This window comes from Peromyscus maniculatus, chromosome 2, assembly GCF_049852395.1.
Source record: "Peromyscus maniculatus bairdii isolate BWxNUB_F1_BW_parent chromosome 2, HU_Pman_BW_mat_3.1, whole genome shotgun sequence".
Classification (NCBI taxonomy): domain Eukaryota; kingdom Metazoa; phylum Chordata; class Mammalia; order Rodentia; family Cricetidae; genus Peromyscus; species Peromyscus maniculatus.
In genome coordinates, this window is record NC_134853.1 from 27,733,228 (window position 1) to 27,760,051 (window position 26,824).

The window sequence follows — 26,824 nt, forward strand, 5'->3', positions numbered from 1 at the left end:
AATGTTACATAATATATATTATTAATATTAATATAAAATTATATAATAAGTATTATACCTGTGAGTTTTCATTGGTATGCTTATTTTGTAAAGTAAGTAACAACAACATACCTATTTTTTTAATGAATTATTTTTGTTCCTCAAGAAAGATAGAAATAACTATATGGTGTATATACGACTCAAAGGATAGATGATATTGCTAACTAAGTTATTCCAACGTGCCTTCTATATCACCATAACTATTTCCATAGGACACAGAATGTGATCAAGTTCATATTCAGATGCCATACAGTGATAACAAGTTTACATGTAACAAATGATACAGACTTTTTCACAGGTAAATCTCTTTCACTTAAGTATAATTAGTTGGCTAGCAACAGATCTATGAAGTCTACAGCCAAAAATAAAAACTAATTCCTATTCCTGTAAGTTCCAAGGAGTGGGTTTATTTTGTTTTTGCTTTTTTTTTTTTTTTTTTTTTTTTTGTGGTTTTTCGAGACAGGGTTTCTCTGTGTAGCTTTGCGCCTTTCCTGGAACTCACTTGGTAGCCCAGGCTGGCCTCGAACTCACAGAGATCCGCCTGGCTCTGCCTCCCGAGTGCTGGGATTAAAGGCGTGCGCCACCACCGCCCGGCTTTTGCTTTTTTCATCGAGCAGGTTAAAGAAAGTTCAGTAGTTTAACAACTATCTTTTGATAAATAACCAAGCATTATTATAAAGAACAGGAAAGGTGATACTGTTATCCAAAATACAGACATAAAAGATGCTAATTACCAATTCTAGGCAGCACAAAGAAAAGAGAAGTATTGCTAGAATTCAGTGGGAAAAAATCTGAGTTTTTGCTTCTACTCACTCTGGGGTATCAAGCCAGTTGGCTTCTCTAGGTTTGAGATGCCCCATTTGTAAACTGAGGCAATACTGCCATACTCTGAGAAAATAGAAGAGATTGCTGTCACTGGTTATTTTTATTACCATCACCAGTGAAAATATACATATTCCTTTTAAGTAACTAGGATGAAAAAAGAACTGTAAATATTGTTTCTCTTGCTACTTAACTAAATAGTATACAACTCTAAAGAAAGCAAAAACTCTGGAGAAGTTTACAGTATGCAAATACACCCCAAAATATTTAATTCTAAGAATATTATTTTATGTGTTGGATTGAAATTATTCCTACAGTTATCAATTCACTGTCTTTCTCCTTGGGAGTAGATACTTAAATTTCACAAATAACATTTTCACGAATATTACTTAAACCTTGTGAATATTTATGCCCTCAATTTCACTCAAATACCAATGTTTAAGCTCAGTCAACCTTTCACCTTCCATGTGCTGTCCGGTGGATATCTTGCTACACCACACTGGAAATCTGTGCTGTGTCTTACTGTGGCTATATCTCCCTAAATGATACACTGAGATATCCAAAGAGACCCAACCCCTACCCAAGAAATATTGACACCAAATGTGAAAAAGTTTTCATAATCCTCATTTCAAAAAGAGCTGTTTTCAAAGTAGCCAAACCAAAAAACAAATACACACACCCATGCATGAAAGCATGCATTTTGCAGCATCCTTTATAGCTCTGAGTCATGGTACTTTTGCTAAACACTGGGTCTAACCATAGGAAGAACAGAAGAGTCAAAAAGGTACTCTTCAGAATCTATTTGTTTTCATGCTAAATATTAAAGCTATTATTTAATAGGCTACAGAAACCACATAATACATTTACATTATCTTTTGATTAAGTAGTTGTAATGTCAAGGTTATGTATCTTCTGGCTAAGTAGAAACATCTGATTAAGTTGTAGAAGGTATATATGACAAAGGAGCTTAAGAGACAGAGAGAGAGAGAGACAGAGAGAGAGAGAGAGAGAGAGAGAGAGAGAGAGAGAGAGAGAGAGAGAGAGAAAGGGAGGGAGGAAGGAAGGAAGGAAAGAAGGAGGAAAGGAAGGAAGGAAGAGAGAGAGAGAGAAAGAGGGAAAAAAGAAAGAAAAGAAAAAGAAAAGGATATCCTGAAGTTGATAAACAGGAGAAAATGAGACAGTTCTCCTAGGACTTAATTGTTTTAACATGCTCGCTAATCTAGAGAAGACAATTCTAAGACTCTAAAGCTCCCTCTAAGGAAGCTTATTTATAACTACTAACTGTTTTTGTAGACTACCTTCAAAATGACAGTTGCTATAAAAATGAATAGTTCTTCTAAAATGCACCAGTAAATACAGATAGGAGCATCTACCAAGACTGAATTTTAAATGTAAAACATAGACACAATGTGGTTACTGACAGATGAGTAGAGAAGTCTTTCTACATGATGTTTGCTTGGTTTGGAGTACAAATAGCTTGGGAGGAAAGGGAAGAGGAGGTAGCAACCTCCAGAAGATAACAGATACCTAATAAAGAGAAAGAGCCACATCAGAGTGTAGGAAAACTCTAGAAGAAATGTGAAAGAAAACAAGAAACAGCGGTCGATGATGTACGAAGGAGATGGAAGATGCACTACACTTACGACAGAATGGAGACCATTGGGTACTAGATACAGCAAGGGACGCCATCAATATACATGAAGGGATGAGCAGAGAGCCTTTGGAGAACCAATGTGACCTCATCTGACCCAGGACAGCAATGCTCAAAGCTCGGCAGCACCTAGGCATGGCCTTCATCCTGTAGTGGGCAGAATGAGGCTGCGATCATGATCATATCTATTACAGAGATCATTGAAAGAAAGGAAAGGTTAAGTGATTTCATCCTCACAAATGCCCCCCTTTTTTAAGGGTAGTAAATTCAGAAATCTCAAAGCTATCTTTTAGAAGTCCCCACACAGCCTCAAAACTAGCCTCTGCTTTCCAATATTGATCCTTATCAATGAGCACACCCAAAGTTCTAGAAACACCTATCTTCTGATTTTGCAAAGACAGGTATATTTAATTTGTAGTGTTCTAAATATAATATCATGAAATAAAGTAGATTTTTAAAAACATGACAGGCATTTGCATTATGGACCTGGCTGTACGGCCATGAGATGAACTTTATGATGTGATTACAAAAAAAAAATCAATGCAAGTATATAAAAATCAAATTTCACATGCAGCTCTGTTCTGAACAACTTGTTTATGGTTTTTATATTCTGGCAGAAGAGAAATTGAAAAATGTTTCTTTGGTTGAGGGAAAACTATTTTCCTATAGTCATGGGTTATGAATTAAATACAGTATTATATTTAAGGCAAAATTCCTTTTTAAATTTCTCTGCCAATAAAAACCATGCTTGGAAATATTTTGTAGCTGAAAAAAGTAAGAATCCACTAACATGTTACAATCTTGGATGTCAACCCCCTCCCCCCCCCAAAAAAAATCCACCAACGTCATTTACTACTATTCTTTCCAATCCTTTTGAAGATTATCATAATCTTCATGGCCTATCTACTGTGAGTCAGACACCCCCTTTCACTTCTATGCCTCTTAATTCAGTCTGGTAGAACTGGCTACGACCTGCAGATGAGGAAACCGGGACACGGTGAGACCTGCGACCCGACAGACCTCACCAGTGTAGAGGGAACCAAGGATTCCATTCCAGGTCTGCTCGGAGTCTGCACTTTCAGTACGGCCTGGATCAGATGCCCAGGAGAATCCCAGTAAGCAGTGCTGCTGTGCCATAGCACTTGCCAACGGAGAGACTTTTAAGTATGAACACCTCCATCATTTCAAGAAACCTTGGAACAGCTGGACCAGTTATAAAAGGCCAGCTTCATTTTTCCTCCCACCTAAATCAGTCAAAAACTTTTCTGGAATGAGCTAGCTCCTACCAAAATCCACACAGAGGCACTTGCTGAATCTCTGCCCTACCATCTCAATATTCTTCCAAAATCTACAAGGAATTTACGCCATCAGACGTCAGAGCTCCTGATGTTAGTTTCCGATGTTAGCCTTAAACACATTATTAGATAACTTTAAAAAATAAAAAGTCCCTTTCTAAAGATTTTTGTTGCAACATTCTTGAAAACAATAGAGATACACAATGAACTGCAGAAAGATTCTAGAGCACTTCCAAGCAAGTGAAGAGGAGGTAATTTAAGGAAAATAAAAATGTTAGGATCCAAAAGGGTAATACAAGCAACACACTGCATGGGGAAGGTACACAGGGAAGGAGTGCCATGGACCCAAACATGCAGGGAGCGCAGCAGGGCCAGCCAGCAAGCTGGCTATAAATGCCAGAAGAATTCCGTGTCAGTGACTGAATCTGCCAATTCTCACCCTACTACCCTTCCTGTCAAGTAAACAAGGTAACAATACATAAAGGTATAAGGGTCACACTTTAAAAGGAAAGACAATAGTTTGAAGAGTACTTTTCTAATGCTGTTAGCAGTTGAATAGAGTTTTTCCTGGACAGCAAGTGAGGAATAATACATATATATATTAAAGGCCACCAACACCCGGGTGTTGGTGGCCTTTAATCCCAGCACTCGGGAGGCAGAGCCAGGCAGATCTCTGTGAGTTCAAGGCCAGCCTGGGCTACAGAGTGAGTTCCAGGACAGGATCTAAAACTACACAGAGAAACCCTGTCTTGAAAAAAATAACAAAACAAAGAATATGTCCACAAATAACCACACAGAGACTTAATATTAATTTTAAGTACTCAGCCAATATCTTAGGTTTGTTTTTAGTTAGCTCTTATAACCTAAATTAATCCATTTCTATTAATGTATGTGCTGCCAGGCTCATTTACCTCATGTACATAATTCCCACTGTGCTAGCTCTGTGTCTCATGGTGTCTCCTCTGATTCTACCCTTCTTCTCAGTATTCTCTCTGCCCTGAAAATCCTGCCCAGCCATCAGCCAATGAGCTTTTCATTAACAGTGAGAATAACATGTCTTCACAATGTACAAAAGGATTATTCTACAGCATTTTACCCTTTTTGCTTTCAGTACAGCAAAGATACAAGAATAAGTATCTTTTTTTTTTTTTTCAAATGAAAAATCATGTTTTGCAAAGTCCTTGAAGGCAGGAATGGTGCATATGCCTGCAATCCCAGAATTTTAGAGAAAGAGGCAGGAGGATCAGGAGCTCAAGGTTATCCTCAGCTACAAAGCAAGTTGGAGGCCAGGCTGAGTTACATAGGGAAAAGTGCTTTAAGATATCAGCTTGTATTTTATTTAAAGAATGAAGATAACATGATGAGAACATACTGATGTTCTCAGTGTTTAAAATTTGGAAGATAATTCACAACAGAGTCTCTATGTTATATCTGGAGAAAACTTCTAAAATTCAATTAGTGATAGATTAATTGCATTATTTTTCTATTCCCCCTCAGTGACTTAATTCTGTGGATACATTTCAAAAGTGATCCTGGTATTGAGTCAAACAAACTTCTAGCACATCAGTCCTAGATCTAAATTCTCCTCCACACAGTCCCTCAACACCATTTAAAAATGCTAAACATCTCTATAATTTCCAAGTTAGGGATGGGAGGAGGGATGGATTTGAGCCAAACATATCTTCTACAATATATTCTGAAGGTCTCATTTGAGACCAACCATTTCAACCCTTAGAAAATAAACAACTTACAACATTATAATATATATATCTGCTGTAGCTTTCTCTGCCCACAGGAACCTCATTAAACACTTTCCAGGAAAAGAAAATGGATTTATTTGCCAATAATTTATAATCTTTTTACTACTCATTCATTGCTTCAATTCAAACCCTGGAGGACAGAAAGCAGTTTATTACATAATAGTGGTCTCTGATCGAAACTATGTCTCCTCTCACTCAGCCACAAACCGGCTCCAGAAAATGGAATTCATAGACTTCACAAATCAAGCAGCAAAGACACACAAGAAAAATAACCACTAGCTGCTAGAATCTGGGAACTGCACAGCTCTTAACAATTTTGGCAATGACTTAGTAGTAGGCAGCCTAAGGTTCTATGTCCCAAAAGCACATGATTCTTTTAATAGTCTAAACAATGAAGCTCAAAATGTTATGTAGCCTTTGAAGAGTAGAACCTATAAAGGTTGAAAGCCAAAGCGACATCTCAGCTTGATCAAAAATATGAATTCACCAGGCATTGCTAAAGGCAGTAATTCATATACATCTATGCCATTTTTTTTAAGCCAAGTTTATTATTTTGGTTTTGTATCAGAGACCTGAGGCTGCCTTTCTGGAGGATGTGACCATTCACCAACATTGGTCAGAGTCTATGCAATGGTGGTGACTACCTACAAAGTAGACCACATCCATGGCTAAGCAGCATCTTTCTTAAGGATGAAGTCCAGTGATTTTCTGAAACATCTTTAGCACTGCAGAGCAGATAACAGCCCGTAGCCTCAGTTGCATCTTTGCCTATCTCTTCCTCAAGGCCAGAATGAAGAATCTTCCTTACAGTGCCTCGAAAATGATAAGTGCATGAAGTTTAAGGGATGACTCCATGAATATGCTCCACAGAGCCAACCACACTATATTCCTGAAGGCTTATTTATTTTAGGGCTCTCAATTTTTTCCCTACATTCAGTGGTTACAAACATCCCCCTTTGTTTCTTAGCAAATCTGCCACATTAACCAATTTTTGCTCACAATAAGAAAATAAAAACAAGATGCTTATTGTACTCAGCTCCACATAGCTTTGTTTAGACCAATACCAGTTCAAATCAGACTTAATTCTTTTTTCATTATGTGCCTTAATGCAACCTGACAAATAAAACTGTTTTGCCCGTAAACTCTTCAGAATAATGCCTGTTAGGTAAATTATATGGCTAGGAATTTTTCTTTATTTAATATTTATTATGGTAATGAGTGTTCAGCCTTCAAGGGTTTGCAGAAATCCACAAATCTAAATGCAAAGGAAACTGTATTTGCTGGGAATAATTTTATTTTTAAAAGGGATAATGTGAAATCGATAGCCAGATAAATATGCCTCAAATTTTTTATTTGAATACATCAGCTATTGTACTAATGATTCAAGGTTACAGGTTTATTCTGTATATGGGCAAAACTGAGTTAGCAGGTGGGGAAGAGGTGAACACGTAAGCGGACAGAATGAGGGTCCATACACGTCCATCTCCACGATGTTTAGTCAGATAATGCACACTCACAATGGCTAGCAATGTAAATGATAGAACCCATTATTCATTTAGCGACAAGTTCTCAGGCCACTTGAAATGCTTTCAGGTTGAATTTATCTTTTAGAGCCTTTGGGATTATATTCTATTTTTTACCTTGACAATCTACAAATATCAACACTAAATATAGTTTCATGTAGTCATAACACAGTCCCATTATATAACTATAAGTAATAAAATCAAGAGTAAACAATCTAAATAAAGATAAATAATAGGAGTGCTACATTTTTAATCATTAATTTTCATGTGGCATAAGCACACTGTATTATAGCATTCTTGTCTCCCATCCAGAGGGGCTTTGGGGGAAGCTGGCTTCTGTTTGTTTGATGAGACATAGCAACAGAACAAGACTGTCTTCCAGACTAGGTCTTAATGAAAACTTAGAAAAGATGCTGAAGAGATAGCTCAGCAGTTAAGAGCATACACTGCTCTTTCAGAGGGTCTTAGTTCAGCATCCATGTCAGGCAACTGGCAACTTAACAATCATCAGTAACTCTAATTCCAAAGGAACTGACATCTTCTTCTGAATTCCACAAGCACAGTACTCACATGTATACACACACACTCACGCACCCACACACGCACGCACACGATTCCCAAAGTGCATTCTTTTAAAGAGACCCATAGAAACCTTGCTGGAAATGTTGGCACCCCAGTCACATGGCTGAACATGTATGTTGGCAGGTTTGAGGCAGAGTCCCTTCTTAATAGCTAGCTAATGAAGGAGGGCACAGTCTGGTTCAGCTCTGAAACTCTGCCATAAGCTCAGTATATTTACCTGGAAAAAGTTTGAGTTTTATCACCATTTCTTAACATACCAATTTGCCTTCTTTCCTTGAAGTCAAGGGTATAGAAAATGTTTACTGACCTTAAATTTCCTCAGGACTCCTTATTTTCAGAAACACATGTTAAAAAAGAGTCGTAATGAATAGAATATGAAATAGGTGTTCAAGGTACTCAATTGAGAAACAAAATGAAAGTACCTAATGCAACTGGGTCTGGGTTGACGGGACTCTGCTGCCTGGAGTGGCTGCTGCTACCGCTGCCGCCCTTTTTTAAGTCCTCGGCATCACTGTAGCGCCGGATCCAGTAATTCAGTTCCTCCCGGTCTGCTTCCTGACATCGTCTGAGAACAGTGAGGGATCGTCTCGTCTTTTCTACCATGTCCATTATACAGTTTAACAGCTATGTGAGGAACAGGAGGGAAAGACGATTATACACATCACCGCAAATTAAAACACGGATGAGTAATGAAACACACTGTTTCAAGCCAATGAAATATAATGTTTTCTTCCTGAAGGCTTTAGTGTAAGATTTTGATGGAAAGACATTTGATGGAAAGATCTGAAACTCAGACCCAATAATTGAACAAATTCAACAGAAATGAGGAGGGAAAAAATAGGAGGTATAGATGGAGTCATGACAGATAGATACTTACCTAACAGTAAATCTGTCTTTCCAAATATAGAGCTCACTAAGCTATGAACCAAGTGACCCTTCCACAATAAAACAGTGACCAGCTGATCTGTGCTCTTCCAAGATCTAATATTTCTCTTAAGTAACATTCATATCAGTTTAGAAATCAGATCATATGTTCTTCTTCAAATATTCACTTTCACTACTTCAAATATTCACACTCATTTTTTTAAGAACAGAACTTGCCATACTTTCAAAGCACTCACAAAAAACCTCACCTTACTTGTTCATAAAACAATTTTAGCTCAAAAAATTACTGATATCTTACATGATCAAGATGTTTCCATTCTTCTGCCCATTCTCTATCTGTTAGTCTGTGGTCAATCATTTCTTCTTGACGTGTGCCATGTAACCCTACAAATGTAGAGAAGAAGGCTTAATCATGCTAAAGCCTCCAGCACACAGTCAATATCTGCAATATCAGCACACAGCAACAACTACAGGATGTGACACATAATGACTTTGTTTCTTTTTAATTAAGAAATTTTTTATTCATTTTACAAATCAACCACAGATCCCCATCTCTTCCCTCCTCCCACCCAATATAATGACTTTGATAGGAGACCTCACAGATGTGGAATCCACATCATATTCCTGAATTCTAATGAATCCAAGAAATCTTGTATTTGCAGTAACAAGTTAGGTTGAAGTAGAGACTATATTTAGCAATGTGAGAACCCTGGGTTCAATTCCCAGAAATCAATCAATCAATCAGCCAATACAGTATCAAATGTGGCTATCGTGCATTAAAAATAAGGACAGTATAATTTATTTTAAGTGGGTTGGGCTATACTTTTTCAAAAGAAGCATGGTAAAAATTTCACTTTTTAGTACACTTAGAGGAGAATATAATCTTACTAGATCTTACATATCTAACTAGGTCCATAAACAAAAGTTGGGATAATATGAAAGTTACAAATGACCACTCAACTTACCAAAATGCAAAAAGTAAGAAGAAACAAGATCTTTCTTTCCTTTTCAGTTGTTTTGTTTTGTTTGTTATTAGGGACAAGGTCTCCCCATAATGAGCAGACTGGCCTAGCACTCACTCTGAAGCCCACTTTGGCCTTAAATTCTCAATCTTTCCACTCTAGTCTACAAAGTGTTGGGAATTTGGGCAGAAACCACCATACATAGCACCATACCACAGTCTTTATGGAAAAAAAATCAATATGCCAATCACAAAAGAACCTATAAATTTTCAAAACAAAAAAAAATGAAAATTCTAGCTCAAACATCATGTGTATTAGGCCTCTTTTGCATCACTGTTGCGCACACCTCTAATCCCAGCACTCAGGAGGCAGAGCCAGGTGGATCTCTGTGAGTTCAAGGCCAGCCTGGGCTACAGAGCGAGATCCAAGACAGGCACCAAAATGACACAGAGAAACCCTGTCTCAAAAAACCAAAAAGAAAAGAAAAGAAAACTAACGTGGACTGGAAGATAGTTCAGTCAATGAAGTACGTGCCAGACAAGCAGAAGGACCTAAATTTGGATCTTCAGTGCCCATATGAAAAACCAGGACATGCCTTCAATCCCGTTCCTGGGGAGGCAGAGACAGAGGATCGCTGTGGGATGTTCTGTATGGCAGGCAAATGTGTTGCTCTGATTGGTCAATAAATAAAATACTGATTGGCCAGTGCCTAGGCAGGAAGTATAGGCAGGACTAACAGAGAGGAAAAAAGAAAGAACAGGAAGGCAGAAGGAGTCACTGCCAGCCGCTGCCAGGACAAGCAGCATGTGAAGATGCTGGTAAGCCATGAGCCACGTGGCAAGGTATAAATTTAAGCTATAAGAACAGTTAGCAAGAAGCCTGCCATGGCCATACAGTTTGTAAGCAATATAAATCTCTGCGTTTACTTGGTTGGGTCTGAGCGGCTGTGGGACTGGCAGGTGACAAAGATTTGTCCTGACTGTGGGCAAGGCAGGAAAACTCTAGCTACAGAGGATTCCTTCAGCTCACTGGCCAGCCAGTCTAGACCAATCATTGAGCTTTGGGTTCAATGTACTCTGTCCCAAAGTAAGACGGGGATCAAGAAAGAGAACTAATACTGATCTCTACACTCTACATCCATGGGTACACACAAATACAAGGCAATATGGAAATGTTTACCAAGTGAGCACCAGTTTATGTTTTCCCTAATACATAGTTTCACTCTAGCCCAGACTGGCCTAGAATTCATGGCCACTCCACCCGATTCAGCCCACCCCAACTGCTGACATAACAGATGTGAGCCATTACTCCTGGCTCAGTACTGACATTAATGATGAGATGTTAGCTAAGATGCTCACAGGAACACAAAGACCATGTGTCTCACTGAAAGGGCAGAAAGGTCTGATGAGAGGTCATCTTACAGAGTCACTTTGGACAAAGCCCCTTTACATTCTATTAAAGAAAGGCAATTAGTCTATGACATCATTTTCCACTTTAAATGGCTGAGTCTCTGCACTTGGCTCGCACTCCTCACAATGTTACTCTAAACAGAAAACCAGGGCTGGCAAGTCTGGGGTTTCTAGACATGAAGGCCTCTTCCTGGAAGGCCTTCTGTATGCACAAAACGACACTAGACTTAGAAGACACTGTGTTCCACTTACTGTGAAACATAAGTGCTTAGAAATCTTTCTCTGAGCTGATTTAGAGGAAAAAACAGGATGAGTCACAAGGCTGTTTTCATTCATGAGTATATGTGTGTCTATGACTGATTGGATTAAATAAATTCATGACAGTTCTTTCTTAGGATAAAAAAAAAATGCCAAGTATAAAATGTTTTGCATTATTTCTGTCCAATTAGAAAGTATTCAGAGATACAATTTAAAACTTAAAATTGTCAATGCCACCTATTGGTAAAAAAGGAAAACTGCAAATATGTTTTACTGATTTGCATAATAGAAAAGACACTGAGGGAAAGTAATATTTAGTTATTGCTCTGTTTGTTGTGATTATTTCAAGTTGAAATGTTTGCAAATATGTAATTTTTGTTGACTTATTTGTTGCCTGTGTTTTTAGAGGAAAAAGCACTAATGTTAAAATTAGTCATCACAGAAAACAACTAGAGAGTGATAAGAATATAAATGTGACAGGGACACTCATGACAGTGGCATCTAGATATATTCCTATAAGGATCAAGAATTATAGAAGTCACAAATATGTCAAGGCTTCAGCTCACTACATCAATACTGATCCACATCCTTAACGCCCAGGACAATTAATGAGTCTTAGGATGTTTGTAGTTAATAGCAGCCCAGCATTTGTGGAACAGTACTGGGCTCCATGCATCTCATTAAAGATTAATACCAATAACAACATTAGAAACATGTTTGATCCTCAGTATTTGGTGAAGAAATATTGGACTGGCCCAATGTGTTTAAAGTCTGAAGGTCATTTTTTTGGTCTAATTGAATTAGAAAATGAAAAATATAAGAAAATGAAAATTTAATTTTATCAGTATCTCAGTTTCCCACACTTAAGTCCTCAAGCTCACATGGTTTGGATCATACTAAGATCACAGAAGGATGTAAGGGGGAAACAGGGACGATGAATAAAGAGGACACTGACCATTCATGAGATACTTGGCACTAATGCTGAGACTTAATTTGTTCTTAGCTTCAGAAAATTCTAGATAAATGGGTCCAAATTTTAAGCTTACTGATAAACTAATGCTGCATACCAAGTGACTTTATTTAATTATTCTAATGAGTATATGTCCTTACATGTAAGAGGCATTTATACACCATACCTTGATGAAGATTTTTCTACCCTCAAAATGGCAGCTTGATGTAAGACCACAGTTTGTTTATCATACAGATTTTATTTTACATTAACACACACCAAACTCTGCCAGACTTTAGGGACAGCTAAGTAGTTGCACACATATCTAGAGATTAGCACTATTAGTTTTATAAGCTGGTATAATTAAAAGGTGCGACATATGGTCTAGAGAAAAGTGCATGAAACCAGTGGTTGCAGATATAATTCATAAGGGAACATTTCACATTACTGCATAAAAACACAATCAGTGCACATAAGCATAATTACTTCTGTGTTGATTACCCAATGGGACACAGTAACTAATACTTTGCCAAACACCAGTTGTTGCCTAAGAAACAGACCATTTCTATGCCCACAACTGGACATCTCTTGAGCCAGTTTCACAGTGGCCAGGGGACTCGCTGCTATTTAAAAATGAGAAGTTTTAGCTGGGTGTGGTGGTGAACATCTTTAATCCTATCATTTGGGAGGGGCAGAGGCAGATGGATCTCTGTGACTTTGAGGCCAGGCTGGTCTATGTAGTTAGTTCTAGAGTGGCCCGGGCTATATAGAAAGACTCAAAAGTCTCAAAATATAAATAAATAAATAAATAAATAGATAGATAGATAGATAGATAGATAGATAGATAGATAAATAAATGAATAAATAAATGAATAAAAGAATGAAAGAATGCATGAATGACTAAATAAGAGAAATGAGCAGTTATGGTTTTCAGGCATTAAGTCATAAATGAATAGTAAAGCTTTTGCAAAGGAGATTGTTACCGTATCTGATGTATAGGTCAAAGTATCAGTCCAGACTGAGAAATATTACTTGGTTGAACATCAGATTGGCTACTAAGAAAGCACAAATTATATGCTTTGCCATTTTTCTGACATGCTATATAAATGTAGAAATGGCTGTTGTGGGGGCCAGAAGTACTAACTATCTCACAAGCAAAGCCTCAATCGTCTCTCCTCTCACTCTCCCTTGCTATACATTCAGAAGGCTATACGCAGAAAGGCAACAAGACCTGTCATATGATAACTACTACTTCCTGGTAACCTAGTTGAAAATTTCCTATCAACTTCTGCATATCAGGTATCTGCCAGTGAAGAAAACAAAAGCAACTGTCACTACTATTCAAGCAGTGGCCAGAGGGTGGACTATTTCCCAGAGTTCTGCATCCTCTGCTCAGTTTTCTGTTTTCCCAGTTAAACTTCATCCCTTATCTGCTGCCCACCAAATTTCAAATTCCCCCTGCTCAGTAAATTTGCCAACAACCAGTTTTGTGGTAAAGGATGCCCCCTAATGTATGAGATCCAAAAAGAAGGGCAGCAGATTACTGCTCCCAGTGGTACTCTGCAAAAATTAGGAACTAAGATGCCCTCAAGAAGGGCATACTTACTAATCGATTGATGCCACCTCCTCAACCACAGTCATGTGTCACAGCTTACACCATTCATCTTGCCTCTGATGTTCCCATAGTTGACACTTGTCCTGCACAAGGTAATGTCTCCTAAAAACTTCACTTTCAGTAATTTGTGAAATGAAGGCATGGATACAGGCAAATAGAATATATATTTGCCCAAAGCCACTCCTTCCATTTTTTGATATTTGATGTAAATTTGACACTAACTCTTATCCCTAGCATTTTTGAATAATGTACCACCAAACTATTCCTTAAAGAATACCTGTCAAGTTAGGCCACAGACAACATGCCATATAATTCATTGGAAATATGAAGTAGTATGGATAAAGAAAATATAAAAATCAACTTTGACACAAAATTTCAATGAAAGAAAATAATTAAAAAAAATCTGTGGCTGGATCATACTTGAAACTTCATATATTAAGAAAGAATTCAAGGAAACTCCATCTTGCTTTTGAAACTAGAATTGATGGTTTATATTTAATGCCCTCCTCCAAAACCAAAAAGTTAATCTGTTCTCTTAAAGCATGCAAGTGATGCCCAGTACAGTGGTGCATGCCTAGAATCCCAACACTCAGGAAGCAGAGGATTTGCAAGTTTGAGGCCAACCTGGTTTACATAACAAGCCACTTCTCAAAGTTAATTAATTAGTTAATTAAACTCCAAGTGATTTAAGAAGAGACACAGCATATTGATAGAGTTTCTTCATAAAGGAGACAACATAAAGAGAGGTGTTTAGCACTATCAGATTACATGTTCAAACTGAGTTGAGAAGTAATGGCATAAATCTTCCAAAATCCAATCCCCAAAGAAGAAAACAGACCCTCCATTCTTACCCATAGGTCTAGTTCTGTCCCTGAGGTCCCTGTGGCTGGGGTGTCGATAAGAGTCCCTGTAGTGGTGGGCAATGGCCATATCATCCAAACGGTAATGCTGAGGTGGAGGTGGGGTGGGGTGAGGCAGGCCATTTGGCTGGTAGGATAAGCCATTATTTGGACTGTACCGCTGGCCTGGGCTAATAGTGCATGGTCGCTTGCTTGGATGGTCTGAGTGCAAAGGCTCTCTGTCAAAGCCATTTTCTTTGGTTCTGAGGAAGGAAGAAAAAGAGTTTTGTTTTATAAAGGAGTCAACATAGTTCAGATCCTCCAACTTGAGCTTGTGATGATATCCAAGAGAACATTTCTTCACTGGCCAGTAATTCACAAGTTTAAGCTTCCCAGAATCTCTATAAGGATCCACTAAAACCCATGCTCAGCCTGAACGGATCACCAGGCTACGAGCAGAAAATGCCACACTTGTCACCAAACTAGCAAATACCTTCACAGCTACAGTTCATGTGATCAAGTCAGAAATAAGAGGAAACCCAGTCTCCTTCTACAGATGACACACTAATCAGAGAGGTGCTTAATTTCTAGCAAGCTACCCTAGTAGCTGTTGCAAAGCTAGTTCACACCTATAATTACAGCAGCAGGAAGGTTGAGGCAGGAGGACCGAATTCAAGGCCAACATCAGCTACATATTGAAATCCTGTCTCAAAAAAAACTCAGAGAAAAGACCTATTGTTCAGTGATATTTCATCAGAGTAGAGCATCATTACTATCAAGATGAATACTGTGTACCAATCTATCCCACCTGGCACCTGACACCTGAGACCTGTGTTGTTGGAAATGGCAGTGTAAGTTAATTCAAATGAAATGAAGTCTGAAACTCAGTTTCCAGAAGCCACATTTCAGGTGCTCGATGGCCACGAATGACCAAAGGTTACAGAACTTGATCTCAAAGATCCAAAATGTTCCCAGATTCTGTTTGCATGAAATGATCCAACTGAACTCATACAGTAAGTCTAGAACCCCAACATTATCTTCTGTCACCAAAAAAAAGGTATCAGTCAATAGTCCTACGGATAGCTGAGGCTAAAAGGAAAATCTAGGTCACTTTTTTCTTATTATTTTAGAGGTAGGGAGTGGTGCTGGGACTGAACCCAAGGAATCAACATGCAAATTTTCTATCACTAAGTTATACCCTCAGCCCTTGCACCTACTTGATTTTAAGTTTGAGTAAATTCATCCCTAGAGAGTTTGTGTGTCCTGCCTGGGGTTTCAGTGTTGAAAAGCAGGACAGGAATACCTCCAAATGAACTTCATCACGTACTGTACAGCACTGTGAACTTGACACTCAGGAGAAATGCATTTCATAAAGGAAACCAGATACCTAATCGCTGCTCCCAGATTTGCAGAGACAAGTACCACTAAAGAGGTTCTCGCTGAATACATCTCTGCTTCTCACAGACTAACCTAACAAACTCAGTAAGAAAGGAACAACTTGCATCTCACTTTGTCTGGAAGCAGAGCATTGGCCATCCATTTTCCTAGGAAAGTCACCTTATAAGAATCTTACCAATTCACACAGGCTGCAGAGTTCAACGTGCCTTTCCAGTTTTAGGAAGATACATAGCTAGAGAGCCCATTAGACAGTTTCCCTCTTTCCTAGCATTGGTTGACAGTCCTTGTCTGGTTATAGCAAATAAGCCTTGGAGGGAAAACTGAATCAATGGGTATATAAGCAGAGGCAACAGGAGTCTGCAAAGACCTTCCCATCTGTTTCTGAAGGATGGAGTCCTGGTGACAATTTACACACACCAGCTAGGGGAGGATAAAGGGGTTGGAGGCCAAGAGTGCGAGCACCCAAGGAACAGAGGGAAAGTCTACAGAGTTTAATGTGAAATGAGTACACGCCCACTACAAGCTACAGGAGATGAGAGACATGGCCGATATTGGAAATGACAGTGGTTCATGGCCACCATGGGAATGGCAGCCAGAAATCTCAATGCTGCTCCCATCAAGCATATGTCTGCACTTAACATACTGACTCCATACATATTGATCACTGGAATCAGACTGAAGTATCCCATATAGCTCAGACATTACCTAAATAATTTTCAAAGTGGAAAGAAACATTTTAGATATTGATTTATGGTGTCTGTCTCTGTGATTCTAATGTGTACTTTCATATCCTATACATTTTTGAATAATACAGTTTGACATTCAGTACATATTACCAGGATACATCAGTCGGAAAGCAGTGAAGACCATGACGAGCTATGAACATAATGCTAACCCAGCACCTACCTTACTGGCAGTGTGGTGTAGTGGAAAGAGCACGGGACTGGAAGTCAAGAGACCTGAGAGCTAGTCCTGGCTCTTCCACGACTAGCTGTGTGACCTTGGGCAAGTCACTTAACCTCTTTGGACCTCAGTTTGCTCATCTGTAAAATGAAAGGGTTGGACTAGATCAGTGGTTTTCAAACTTTGACACCTGACGTGCATACAGGATTCTGTAGGCAATAAAGGACTGCTTGCCCTGCCAATCAGGATTTAAAGGTCCAGCAAAACCCACTGATTATTCTTACCTGTTTTATAAAATGAGGTTCTGCCTAAGATTTCATTTTTAAAGAAAAAATAATCTGCTGCTAAAAAATCAAGTTTGAAAACCACTGGACTAGATGACAGCTGAGGTCCCTTCAGGTTTGAAAACTCAACAATTCCAGTGCCTCTGTTACAATATTCTAACGTGGCTAAGGGTATTACTATAAAGATTAAAACATCCAGGGATGATGGCTTTCTGGACAAACTTAAATGTGTAACCCAGCTATCTCATGTCAAGTTCTCTACTGTGTTACAGAATATATTATTTGTAGTTGTGTGTATGTGTGTGTGTGTGTGTGTGTGTGTGTGTGTGTGTGTGTGTAGAAATAAAAACATACTCTAAATATCCTAAAGCAGCCCCTTAGCACTTCTATACACCAAAACATCTTTGACACATTTGTGTCACACAAGTACAGCTTATGGCTTTTGTTTCTCCTTATTTCAGTGACATCAGCAGCAACATGCAACAGTTGAAGAGTCTTGCCACTTCTCAGATGGATAGATTTACTATCTACCTCCATTCCTACATGAGCCTCTAATCAGGGCTTTTACTTCAAATGACCTGATTACATGAAACAATGCCCATTTCCAAGCCCTGAGACGTGGACACAGCTAGGTCTGGAGTTTGTCCTCTCTCTTTAAGGCCCCTGCATTCTAGCCTGAGTCCCCTCCGGGGAAGTTATAAAATACATCCCAGTGAGAGTAGTTATAGTTCACAGCAGAGCACTGATATAGATCTAGGAAGCTTCCTTGGGGCACCCCTGTCTAGTTATAATGCACTTTACTTACAGACCTGTGTCCAGAGTAGTAACTAAAACAACTTAATTGCTATTTGTCTCTCTGTCTTAGAAATGCCAATAACCATCTATACCTCATTTGCTTAGGTAAATTTCATATTTGCATTTTTATTTGTTGCCCTTTTCAAAGTGTATTAGGCAAAATTAAATACCTTTTCATTGTTCCCAAACAGCCTGGAAAACTTGTCTGGGTATAGGCAATGCTCCATTGCCTAAGAAACTACAGAATGGGGAAGACTGGCCCTGGTGTGGTAGTGTACACCTGTAATCCCAGCACTTAGGAAACTGACACAGGAAGATTGACAGTTCAAAGCCAGACTATGCCACAGAGTGAAACCCTGTCTCAAAAAGAAGCAGTAGTTAAACTTCTAATCTTGGTTGCATAACAGGTGGATATATACCTCCATCAAGTGCCTTAGATGCCCACGTACTTGGGCTCAGCAGGCATTTCAAACTGAGTGGACTCACCCTGCCCTCCCTTCCTTCACCACCTCTAAAATGTCTCTAGAATTCAGCACATGTCTTCTGTAGACCTAGACTATGTTGACGGTCTCTAATACACCTCTGGCCCATCCCCTCTGACTCCAAATGCTTTGATCTCCAGCCTGTCTTATCACTGTCCCACTGAGCCAGCATCTAAGCACGGCCAGGGCTGTACTCCCAGCTTGTTTGCTGTTAGTTTCCACAGGTACTACAGTCAACCTGGACTGTCCCTCTGAGAAAATGAGCTAGAAGGAGACACTAATATGAAATCCCCCCTGTCAAGCACAAAGACTTACATTATTTTTTTCTTAAAATTCTATGTCTATATCTCAATTTTAGGAGGAAAAAATTCTATTAAAGAAAAGATAAAGGGTATTAATAACTCAATATCAAACATATCTTCCATCTTCTGACATGTGCTATTTGTTAAGATTTCCATAGCATGACTAACTGCACCTTGACTCAAAGGGGGGGAAATCATTCTTAAAGCATAACTGTACAAGAAGTTCCTTCATAGATTGTTCAGAAATGGATGACTTTAAATAAGAATTCCACATCAGACATTTTTTTCTTGATGTGCATCTGAAACAAACAAACAAAAAAATTGTCAATCTTCCTGCCTCTTTAAAAAGAAAACCAAAGCTAATCCTTCATGAAAAGCTGTGATTTCTGTGTTTTGCTATCAATCTGCAGGAAGGGGGACATTTAGATGATGAGGGACAGAGAAACAGATATCGGAATGCCACAGAACAGACACCAGGGGGCCAGATGGAGAAAAGCACCTTGAATCTTTCTATTGCTACAACTACCCAAGAGAGACACGTTTTGGCAACACACACAACTGTCTGCAGAACGATATGCAAGGCAGGTGGATGTCTGCTATTCCAGCCACACAGAAAATGCCTAGACCTTCAAAGATTTTCACATGCAGGTTCAGAGAGCCACCTGAGCCTCCCTCCCCCAGTGGGAGGAAGGGATTTTTCCCTCTCATGCCTCCTGACACTGACCATCTGTTCCACAGCGAGAGTGTCACTGGCTGTCCCCTTTGCATCTTCTGATCTCTGCCACTGCAGAAATAGCCCATGCTTTCTCTTACTGCCGTTATGTTCTAACTTCCCATCTGTACACTCTAGTCGGAGCCCTCCAGTTTCTCCTGGTCATTGTGCCAATCTCCACGTTTGGTTCCTGGGCCATTCATAGCTATGCTCATTCAGGTCTTTAAGAAATACATCTTTTAAAAATAAATAAAGATTATTGGGGGAAGAAGTAATTTTATATACTACTGAAAATAACTGTAGTAAGGTTAGCTAGAACAATTTTTCCAGTGGGAGGGGATTATTTTCTTTGTGCTTTGCTTTAGGTATTAGTACATGGAATGTACCACCCCAAGTTTCAATGGAAAAACAAAGATGAGACTTATTGAAAATGGATTCTCTTCTCATACAATAGATCCTGATTACAGTTTCCCCTCCCTCTACTCCTTCTAGTTCCTTCTCTCCTTCCTCCCCACCATTTCTGTCTCTCATTATCAAAGAACAGCCTTCTAGGAGTTGTTGGGCAGTGGCGGTGCACGCCTTTAATCCCAGCACTCGGGAGGCAGAGGCAGGCGGATCTCTGTGAGTTCAAGGCCAGCCTGGCCTACAGAGCAAGATTCAGGACAGGCTCTGTAGCTACACAGAGAAACCCTGTCTCAAAAAAAAAAAAAAAAAAAAAAAAAAAAGAAAAAGAAAAAGAAAAAGAAAAAGAAAAGGAAAAAAAAGAAAGAAAACACCACCAAAAATGTTACAACGAAGCCTAACAAAATAAAATATAGTAAGATAAAACAAAAACAATCACATTGAAGTTAGCAAGACAAACCAACAGAAGGAAAAGAACCCAACAGAAGGCACAAGACTCAGAGACCCACTTGTTCACACACTTGAATCACAAAGAGTTGGCTCCAGCATTTAGCTCTGCTATTTGCTGGCCATATGCACACAGGAGGCTTAACCTTCTAAGAAATTCAGTGTTTCCATTTGCAAAACGAAGATGATTATCTTAGACCTGCTGAGAGGACTAGAGGAATGAGTGAATAATATACATACATACATATACACATACATACATATATATGACATCCAACAAGTTTATAAAAATATTGAGTTCTCCAGTGGTGGAATTAGAGGCCAGTATTAGGAAATCACAGCTTCAAGAACATTAGGTGTTAAAGTTGGAGAATCTAGGCTTAGGATCCCCTCTTGTAAGGCATGTTACCTCAAACGTTGTATCCAACCTTCCTGAATCCATGCATAACACTGTAGGTTAGTGGATGGATTATTTAGTATGGGGCCTGGAACATCTTAAGACCTCAGTAAATAGTAGCCATTACTACAGAATTGTAACTGGGAACCTTTCATTCACATAACAGATACTGAGTCAGGCTGTGACACATGAATAGAGTCATAACATATTAGATGCAGGACCGAGTCCAGGCACCATCAACAGGAATATGAAGCTAGGCATTGGGAGTATTTGGAACAGCTGGGACCCTACAGGAGTGGCAAGAAAAAAGGCTACTTCAGTTGAAGCTAGAATTCATGGTGGTGGAAATGTCCCTGCAACTACATCTTTCTCAGCCAATGCTAATTTACAAGAAGGCTTCATAACTGATATGACTAAGAAAATAATTACAACAAAGATTATTGCATACTTATTGAAACTGAGGGATGCACAAATGATACGTGAAAAATATGACTGTATGGTTTAAAAAATCCTACTTTTTCATGGGATGCTAAATGCAGTTGATCATACAGGTTTATTTCTTATTTATAAAGCTGATTAATCATGCAGTTCTCCGCTAATGTATATCTACAAATTTTCTTTTTCGAAAATCAAGAAGATTGAACCCTCATTCATTTTATGAAGGAGAATGAGCACACACAGGTCAGTTGGTGAGTCAGGTGATGCCAAACCTTACATATTCAACCAACACAGTTTCAGAATGACAGACTTTTGATCTCTAACCTTCGGCATTTACTAACTACTCATTAAGCCAGGAAACCTAGATCATTAAAAAAAAGATGCATAAACCCTTAGAACATTATACTATGGCATTTACCTACTTCTGCAATTACAGAAAAGAAATGACTTAGAAGATGAGGAAAATAATCCAATTCTTAACTGAGATTTCCTTATTTAAATTCTGCACCCTCAAATCTATTTTGTACAACTGCAAGATTTCAGCACATAAATACAACCGTTCTCTATTAGGAAGTTCTGTGACTTTGGGCAAATTTTGTAAGCCTTGATTTCCTCAAGTACGAAGGGAAGCAGGTGACTTGCTCCATCCATTCAATCCCTCCCAGGTGGCAAATTATGTAAGTTTAAGAATCAAACAAGTAGCTTTTTGAAATGTTTAGGGGGTGTATATCACTCCACTTTCTACAGCTTCAGAAGCAGAAGTCGGAGAGTGTTAAACTGAGGAATGCCGTCATATCGAGACGATGATAGCGACTGAGAACTGGTGCCCAGGAGCAATCACATGAGTGGCTTAAGAGAAGGCAAACAAGCAGTGGTCCCCATCCAAAAGCAAAGGTCATCTCATCGGCTTTTGTGAGTGAGAACAGTTCTCTGCAGAAGACAGAGTGACAATGGTAACACAATATTCAAGGCAGAACAGGCGCCTGCTAGACCGAGGCTCTGGGAAGAAGAGAAAGACGACAATGAGAGCATCATACCAGCATCTTTCCACAACCTTCCTTTTCCTTCCCTGGGCAGTGTCCAGGAGATGAAACACCCCCTCATTCTCCTCCCTATGCTCATATTCAGGCCTGATGAGCCATCAGAGCTGCCTTACGGGGAACTAACTTCCCTCTGTTTGTTCATTATACATAACTAGTTCATAAAAAGAAAAGGTGCCTCATCCCTTTCTGCATGACACATTATAAAATGACAAAAGGTCTCAAAGAAAGAAGAATGAATGAGAATAAATGTCCCCTACAAATCAAAATTCTCATTCCACAATATTTTGAGAAAAAGAATGATTTAAAAATGAAAATTAGTTTTTGGGTTTTTTGTTTGTTCATTTGTTTGTTTTTGGCTCTACAGTATTCTTCCACAGACCTACAAATTCTATTCAGGGACTCTTCAGCTAATTTTATAAGAAACTATAAAGCATTTTACTGTTCTGTACAGAAGAAAGCAAAGGAATGGTTTCATAAACTTCCCTAGAGAATGAACTTCTCTGTAAATGACAATCACACTGGCCACACTCAGTGGTGTGTGTCTATAATCCTAACATTGGCAAGGCTGAGGCAGCAGGATCAGGAATTTGACATCTTCCTTGGCTATATAGAGAGTTTGAGGCTGGCCTATTACATGAGACTGTCTCAAATAAAAAAAATAACAATGATAGTTTAAAAAACAATAAAACATAGCCAGTGAAAGTAAATTTAGGGATGAGAATAAAGTTAAGCTTGCCAAAGTCCATCCCTGAAACACACTAGCTTGGCAATCGTCACAGAATTTAAATCCCCCAAAGTTGTAAACAAAATATAGAGCGTTCTTTTGTTCATGACATGTCATGAACAAATTACCAAAATGTGTTTTCTCCTCAGGTGTCAGCTTTTCCCTCTTCCAGTGACTGATGGCTCCCAGTGTTATTACAGAAACAGATTGATCTTTTTAATGAGCCACTTTAATAGACTCCGAAATCTCACCGTGGCTGCTCATCCATGTCAGACCATATGCACCAACCAAACATTCACTGAAACAACAAAACTGTGCTGTCAGACAGCTATGTACTCTATAAAATTTCATATAGTAGAGCAGGATATACAAGTAAATAACCAGAGAAGAGGAAATGCATATGCAAACAAGATGCAGGAAATATATGCAAAATCATACTGTAGAGATCCATATTTTCTTGGCTCTGATAAAATTCCCAAAAGATACAAATGTATTTACACAACATATTTTCATTACCCTTCCTCCTATTTGCCATCTCTCCATTATAGAAGACATATCAGCTTGAGAAAGAAATGTTCTATTCAAAAAACCTTCACAGGAAATCTGACTGTAGCTACTGTCCCTAAATAATCAAGACAGGGTAAGATGGGAGACTCCTAGTGTAGTCTACCTGACTGAATGCACACATGTGCACAAAAGGATAGATGGAAAACTCCTAGTGTAGTCTACCTGACTGAAGGTACACATGTGCACACAAGGACAGATGGGAGACCCCTAGTGTAGTCTACCTGACCGAATGCACACATGTGCACACAAGGATAGATGGGAGACCCCTACAGTGTAGTCTACCTGACCGAATGCACACATGTGCACACAAGGAACCATCAAAACAAGAATGCTATCTTTACATTTATCATAGACATCTAAACCTTCCCCTGTTATACCCTTCTAGAAATAAACTCTCTTTCTCACAATTTAGTACTTGTCTTCCTAGAAAGGTGGAATATCTCAGTATCTATACACAGTACTCGCTTCCCACAATGTTAATGTGTTTGGATTGGTAAGAAGTGCACATGAAAGCCATCTACCCTTGAGCATCTTCATGGTTGATATGCTCTCATACTTAGAATACATAGCTCCATTTAAAACCTGAAATGCTGAAGGCTTAAACAGCGACTCAGCCCTAAATGAGACATCTATCTCACCCTTTCAAGGGCTCAAAGAGGATCACAGAAGAGGAAGAATGTCAAAGCAGGAAGATGGGGAAAGTGCTATGAAATGCAGTCCTCTGGACATGACATGGCTATTCACCCATGACTCACAGAAGCAGTGGCTACCTACATAAGACTAGGCCTATCAATATTATATGACAGATGGGGAAGGGACTCAAAAGGCCCTACTCCTCACTAAGAAGCTAGAGGCAGTTAATGGTTTCTAGAAGAAGGGTCAAGTTCCTTAGAAGTGTAGTCACTGATGAGTTTCCCTCTTCAAATAAATAGTCCCAACTCATACTAATGCAAGCAACCATAATCATACTCAGTTGGCCACAAAAAGAGAAGAAGGAAAAAAAATACTAAAAAGTGTGAGGGAGGACTTGTGGGGGAGAATTGGTTTGATTGAAGGAGGAAGAGGATAATTGGTGAGGAATATGAAGGAAGGCATATAAAATATAAATATAAGCATACATAGCACACACACACACACACACACACCTCAAAAGTATATAAATTTTAAGTCCTATGTTGAGCCAGGCTTGGTAGCTCATGCCAATAATCTAAGAATCTGGAAGGCTGAAACAAGAAGACTGTTGTAAATTCAAGACTAGCCTGAATTATACATTGAGACCCTTCTGCAAAAGGAAGAGGAAGAGAAGGAAGAGAGAGGAACAGAGGGAGGATGGGAGGGGGAAGGAGGAAGAAACCTTATTTCAAGAGAATGGACTGTAACATAAGAACTGCTTAAGAGGATAGGTAATCACTGCAAGTAACATGGCTTGATTGTAATAATTTAGATTTGAAAAGCCAGTAATGTGTTCAAGGGCAACTCATCTGGCCAGAAAGAAAGGTCTCGGGGTAATTTCAAGGCTCCTAAGTTCCTGTGAATGCAGAACACAATTGTACCAGAGGTCTGACCTCTCAAAGCTGTTTGAAATGCAGAGAAAGACAACAGATCAAGAGGGAGAGTAAAGAGAGTAAAGACGTAAGTTCTAGAATATAGTTTCATATACATAGCATCTTCATAGTTCACACATATTGTGCAAAATGCTGCTAAGACTTCATATTCAAGCTACGAATCCCTATAGCTGAAGTATTCATGAAAATAGTTTAATGGGGCATGTGGAAGTTTCATGTGTATGCCATATTCAACAAGTAACAGGTGGGTCTAATGGTGAGGGGGCTTCCCTTTCCTCTCCTTAGACCTCTCAGGATTGAGACAGAGAACCTGATGGGATAAATATTGACTGGTAAACAATTTCTTTTCAGCAGAACTGTTCTGTTAGCTCTATGATATACCTGTTATTTTGACTTAGTTCATCTTGCTTTCCATATGTTTTCTCTGAGTTCATATAGCAATTCTTAGATCAAATAGCTACTGCTCTCTGTTCATTGACTAACACATATAGGCCAGCTTTCAAATGCATCATGATTTCAGGAAATAGAACATCAACTTTCACAAACACTGGAGGGTAAAATCTATGGTTGGGTTAAGCTATGTAATAAGTGAGACTTTCACAGCTGAGGTGCGTCTAAGAACCCTTGGCAGTACCTGGTACTCTCATCAATCATTCATCTTTACATTCTAGTTTTAATAATGAAAGCTGCAGGTCAATCTGCACAAAAGCTGCCCAGGCTGGTCCTGTGAGAGGATGGAGGCTAACAATTCCCAAGCGACCTAAAACATGTCTTCATACTTGAGACAGGAGGAAAAGCCACAGTTAGTCCAGGGGCCCCATCCCTCTCACCTGTCTGGAGTTCGCCTCTTCCCGTTTTCGTTCACGTCGAGAAGCAGCTCTGAGGAGTCAACAGGGGAGGTGGTGCTGGCATCCAGAAGCAGCTGTTCATGCTGAGCGAGGTACTGGGCAGGGTTCTGTTTGGCTAGCCTTGCGCAGTGGAGGAGTTCACGCTGGAGCAGGGGCAGGTTGGCCTGCAAGAGCATGAGATGGGACCGTCAAAGGCTGCTTCTGGGCTGTCTACCTGCTGAGTTTGATGCCTAAACCTCGGAGCAGCACAAGCAATGATGTAACCACACCCATGTCAGCCCATGCTTGCCTCAGGTTCAGTACTACAGGGTGCTTGGCTTGCTCCATAGCCATGTGTGAGGTGTTGGCCTCTGCAAGTCTCTTTCTCTCTCCTCTTTTTCCTTACTGCCAACACTTCCAGTGGCACCTGTGACTCCTAGGAGCCTCGAAACTGTGGAAGTTCTACAAGAGGTAAGAGTCAAGTTCCACCCATGAAAAAGTGTTGGTTTTCCCCAAAGAAAAAAGGATATATAACATACTCATAGTGCCATTAAGCTCAGAAAAGGCCCCTCAGCACACTTGATTATAGTAAGGGACTTGCTGGTCAAACAATAGGCCAATCTCCTGAAATATCTTCTGTCACTTTCTAACTTCATATGACAGGCTGATAGATAATCCTGACACTCTCCAATGTAATAAAATAGGAGGGCAATTTTATGCATGGTGAGATATCAAAAAGAAAGCAAGGACAGCATTGTATTTACTATGAGCGGCTTTGATATTATAAATTCAGATTGTTGCTGCTTTTATTTATTTTCTTTATATTTTTACTTATGGGGGAGGGCACAGCAATAGAAAATGAAGTACACTCACCTTTCCCCCAATAATATTTCACACTCAAAAATAAAATCAATAATACAAATGTCATCATGACTCAAGGATTTGATTT

At 39.2% G+C, this 26,824-nt stretch overlaps 1 protein-coding gene across 6 annotated transcripts in view; it reads right to left on the reverse strand.

The window, feature by feature from the left end:
- Runx1t1 (RUNX1 partner transcriptional co-repressor 1) overlaps positions 1-26,824 on the reverse strand; it is a 154,664-nt gene that overhangs the window by 25,849 nt on the left and 101,991 nt on the right. For all 6 annotated transcript variants that reach the window (XM_006983281.4, XM_016001809.3, XM_042270823.2 and 3 more), the window contains 4 exons: positions 25,879-26,060; positions 14,602-14,852; positions 8,856-8,941; positions 8,095-8,296 (listed from right to left, as the gene is read on the reverse strand). In XM_006983281.4, the coding sequence (XP_006983343.1) occupies positions 8,095-8,296; positions 8,856-8,941; positions 14,602-14,852; positions 25,879-26,060 (721 nt within the window). The remainder of the gene's footprint in view (positions 1-8,094; positions 8,297-8,855; positions 8,942-14,601; positions 14,853-25,878; positions 26,061-26,824) is intronic.